Source organism: Monocercomonoides exilis (assembly GCF_001643675.1).
Source record: "Monocercomonoides exilis strain PA203 chromosome Unknown scaffold9-1957334, whole genome shotgun sequence".
Lineage (NCBI taxonomy): Eukaryota > Preaxostyla > Oxymonadida > Polymastigidae > Monocercomonoides > Monocercomonoides exilis.
The window spans coordinates 117,187-122,335 of record NW_027150554.1 but is presented as its reverse complement, the minus strand read 5'-3'; the positions used below and the strand labels follow the sequence as shown (position 1 = coordinate 122,335).

At 30.3% G+C, this 5,149-nt stretch overlaps 1 protein-coding gene across 1 annotated transcript; it reads right to left on the bottom strand.

Annotated features, from left to right (window-relative positions):
- Positions 1 to 1,468: 1,468 nt before the first annotated feature.
- On the bottom strand, positions 1,469 to 2,477 carry MONOS_3066 (uncharacterized protein). Its single transcript, XM_067873038.1, has one exon. The coding sequence runs from the start codon at positions 2,214 to 2,216 to the stop codon at positions 1,518 to 1,520; it is 699 nt and encodes a 232-aa protein (XP_067732262.1). The 5' UTR covers positions 2,217 to 2,477; the 3' UTR covers positions 1,469 to 1,517.
- Between the last annotated feature and the right edge of the window lie 2,672 nt (positions 2,478 to 5,149).

Sequence of the window (5,149 nt, the reverse complement as noted above, 5' to 3'; positions counted from 1 at the left end):
AATGAGGTTTGAAAATTGCACTTTTTCTCTGTTATTTAGTATTATTCGATTTTTTTTTTCAATTCACCTAAATGGTAACTTCCTTTTATTCATTAAAATAATATTTGTAAAATTTGATTTTTTGAATGCTTTGGAAGTTGTTGTATTACATATTAAAGTTGTCTTTCGATTTTTCAAAAGTGAAAAACCATGTTTATTTGGAGTCGATTTTTTTTAGTAAGAAAGATTATTTAAGAAATAAAATCAATTATTTTTGTTCCATTTGATTAAACATTTATATATCAACATTGTAAATACGATTATCAGCTCATTTTTTTCTTATATGATCGTTACATTAAGTGATAAATAATTAAGGAATTTTCATAAGAAAGTTAGGTCAAGATGATTCTTTTTCATGTTGCATAAAGTTAAATGTTTAAAATGAAAAACTTTTGAAAATTTGTGAATATGAAATATATCCCAACAGAAAAAATTGATTCAATTTTTATTTTTTTATTGCGATGAAAAAACATTTTCCTTTTTTTACCTCAAGAAAATGACAAAAAATTAGAAGTTTCAAACACCTATTGACACATTTCCATAAATGATAATATAAAAACTGGCCACATCATTAATTATTTCATTTCGTCCATCTTTTTCATTTTTTAATTTTTTCTAACAGAATACTTATTATTTCCTTTCTTTTGCTTCAACTTTTTTGTCTCCTTATTAATCTCTTTTTCTGAAAGAACAGATGATACTATAAAATAAAACTATTTTTGTTTAATGAAATGTGGTGAACATAAACATGAAGCGAACTTGAATATGTTTGTCTGAATGAAATAGCTGTTCAGAAGAGACAATGCTGAAAGTGCGAGTTAGGAAGGAGCATCAAGTCGTTAACGAGGCATTAAGAATGCTCTGTCGATTTCATTGTTGCGAAGAAGTTAGGAAGTGACGAGGCAAGCGCGGACAAGTCTTGAAGAGTCGTGAAAGTTTGAGATTCTGTAAAGGACACTCCTTTCGTTGACTTACCTTGCAAAGTCGGAGCTTCACAAGGAGCTTCTGAAGCGCGCTTGAAGAGTTGATTGGGTGGGAGGGATTTCTTTCTTATGTTGAAGTCAATGACTCACAGGCACATGGCTTCGTCAAGCAGGCAGAACCTGCGCGAAGGACGAATTTCGCTCTGAAGGAATGGTCTTCGATGGAGATGACAGATTCAGTACTCAGAGGAGTGAGTATTGGAGGAGAGGAGAGAAATTATAGGAGGAAACAGAAAATCACGAAGAAGTCAAAGAAGGAGTATTAAAGATCTGAATGAGAGCGGAGGAGAGGAAGAAGAGGAAGAAGAAGAAGAAGATGCAGAATACGCTGCTGAAACTGCGCAGATGCTGCCTCCGCTGCCGTCTATATTGAAGAAGAAGAAGAAGAAGAAGAAAAAGTAGAAGAAGAAGAAGAATGAGAAGGAGAAGGAGGAGAAGGAGAAGGAGAAGAAGAAAAAGATGGAGAAGAGGAAGGATGTGGAAGAGTTGGAAGAGTCAAAGTTTGAGAATAAGAAATGATGATGTGCATAAATTATGTTTATGAACATCGTATGAAGATTCAAACGATGGAGCAATTGTTCCATTTCCAGTGATTTTTGTATTTGGAGCACGAAATGTGAGAGTCTTTGTGGGAGTGAAAGTGGAGACGAGAAGAGAGAGGGAGGCATCGCTGAAGGGAGCAATGCATCCGAGAGCATACTCAACAGTGGCACATGGGCTTTGCTGTGTTTTGCCACAGGCACCGACATCACTTCCACCATTTGAGACAATTTTGTTCTGGTTGATGATTGGAAGCCAACTGTTGTACACGGTATTATCAGCTTGTCCATTATTCCAGACTCTTTTTGCTGGCGTTGTTGAACCGCATTGCTGGAATGGAGATTGGGTGATGCTGCTGCTACTGAAGAACACATCGTTTCCTCTGCCGTTTTTGGCAGTGTTGCCATCGAAAAAGCAGAATGTGATGAATTTATTTCCGCTCATCCAAGGATATGGAGGATAAAAACACATCGCTGCACCTCCATATTTTACAGAGGCAATCAGATTGTTATTAATGAACTGGTAATCATTGATTGAAAATTGAATTGGTTTATTGCTTGGAGAATAATAAAATGTAAGAGAGCTAGCAGCATCGCCACCAGTATTTGCAATGCAGGAGCAATTATTGAATAAGAATTTTGCATCTGATGGCATTTCGTCAAGCACTATTTCCCAACAAGTTCCATACCAACTTGTTATTTAGCAATTTTCCACTCTGTTTTCTTATAATACCCAAACAGAATTTGATTGTGGATTCCTTGCGTGAACTGCTCCTCCATGAGCAGCTGAACAGCTTGTGAAATTGGATTTTGTGATTACAATTTTTAACAAACTTTTGCAATATAACGCTCCGGAATGATCTTATACCGAACATTTGTTGAATGAACAAGAAAACTCCTCCAAAATTACATTTTTAAAACAAAAAAATAACGTTCTTAAACAACGATAATTTTCAAATTTCACACCTTATTTGTGAAGTATTTTAGTATTGTGTTATCATATCGAAAGATAAACTTTCAATTCACAGGCATCAAAGTATTAAGCAAATAAGATTGAAATAAAACTTTAATTATGGGACAGATCACAAAAAATTTATTTATGAAATTTTTGTTGATATCACAATAAACTGCTCCACCCAAAAGTGTTGTTTTTTTATGTTATTCATTCCCACTTATTATCATGAATAAAATCATGAAATTGGAGAAGGTTTTTTGTTACACTTATGCCGAAAAGAATGATCAAATTAGATTTAAAATATAAATTTTCTGGGATTGAAACCATAATCCGTTATGAAATATTCCATTTTAACGAAAACAATTCATTCTTCCTATTTAGAAGAAATTCAATTCAAAACAATCATTTTGTATGTATTTTTTCTTTATTTCTTCTTATTAGTTTCATTTTATTTGAATATTCAATACTCCTTGTTAATTGAACAATTTTTTTTTATGTCAGTTATCTTTTTTATTCCGCAGATTTCACATTGCGCTTTTGGGGAAAAAATGCGCTGAACGTAATAATATTATTTTTTTGATATTCTTTTTCACTCGGTCCTCACTTTTTGATATCTATCTATCTATTATCCATTTCACGAAAATTTCATATTGAACAACATAAAAATAGATATTTTCATTCCCTTTTTTGTTTTCTTTATTTCAGCTGTTTGAAAATACAAAATAAAAACAAATGAGAGTAGTGGAAGGAGGGAAGCATAATCAAAAAGATCAAAGCTGACCCAACGTGAAATGTTTTTCAAAAACAATTTTTTTATCAAGAAATGATTTGAAATTAAGAATGAAATTCAATTTTCAAATGAAAACTGCACAAACTATCATCTTAACCCAAGTGTGCGAGTAAATGCAAATGTGCGGGTTTTCCACATGACAATAATAAAAATGGGTTTATTTTTTTTACAGTCTGTCCCAAAAAAATGTTGATCTGTCCGTTTTTAATGTCGATCATACCATCAACAATATCCAAAAAGGACTCCCAAAATTGAATGATATGAGTATGATTGATATGTTTTGTTAATGTCATATTTTGTTTAAGAGCTCTTTGAGTAAATGACTCGAAAATAAACAAAATAGAAATGGTATCCACGTAATAATCATTCAATTTCAATTTACCATTTTAATGCATTTTCTTTTTGGTTTTGCATCTTTCATATTTCGTGAAGATTAAATTATGAAACATATTGAAGATCACCTCATGATTGGTTCTAAGTCAAAAAACTATCGCATGCGAAACGGAAAGTTAATTCAACAGAAACAGTCGGTTTGTTGTTCTCAAATTTTCCATGTTTTAGCATGGTTCATGTTTTTAAAAAAACTTCAATTTAGTGCATTCTTCAAATAAGCTAATTTGTTCTTTCATTTGATTGTAGTATATATCCTTCGCATGCTTTCCATGTGTTGAAAACATCATTATAACTACAACTTTTGATTTTCCTTAATTATTGCATTTATTATTGAAAGAGATGATTTATATGTTTAAAGAAAGATTATGTACTTATAATTTTGCTTTCAAAACTTTGATTTTACATCACAATGAAAGTTTTTTAATTTTTTGTAAATTTTAATGTGTCTAGAGACTGAATAAAAAAGTTATAAACATATGTGTTGATACTTTCGATTAACGAGAAATGAAAATTCATATTTTCTTGATTCCAAAGCATGATCAATGCGATATTTGCTCATTTTCTCCATAAAAATTTAATGAAAATAAAGAATAAAGAAATAAGAACAACCGTCATTAATCGATATTCAATTTTATTTTGAGATTTTGAAGTGAAAAGCATGAATAAAACAGTTTAATAACCATTCAGTGCATAAAATAAACATATGAATAAGAGATACTTATTCAATTTGTTTTAAATGGACAACACATTTTATAAATATGATTCAATAAGTAATAATTAATAAGAAAATTGATACACAAAGATTTTAACTAGAATATTCTCTTATAAAACCTTATTCGAGTGAGAATGATAATGAAAGAATATTTAACCAATTAATAGCTAAATTTGTTAATGAACTATTGTGTAATAAACATCAAACATTATTGATTATATATTGGAAAAAAAAATAGCAATAACTCCATTTTCCACGTATAGTCATACTTTCTTATTTGCTATCCATTCAATTTATGTAAAATATGGTTCATTATTTATTTAAAAAGCATGGTATGATCGACATTAAAAACGGACAGATCAACATTTTTTTGGGCCAGACTGTAATACATGTGGCTGATCCTTTTTGATATGGGACAAAATTTTTTGTTTTATGAATTTTGTTCCACACAGTTCTTTCAAAGATTTTTTTCGATTTTTTATATTTCAATATGAAATATTGCACGATAATGTTAGAATAATTGTCATTCGATTGCAGAAAATGTTTGGAACAAATCTTTGAATTTTTCATAAATGAAAAAATTTTATCCCATATCATATTTTCGTTCGAGTTTTGATCAAAAATTTTATCTCAATAAGATTTATGTTAATATTTTGTTTCTGCAATTACAACATCATAAATAACGTGTATTAACAGTTTTGTTCAATTTTTCAAAATCCCATTGAGATTAAATTTTTG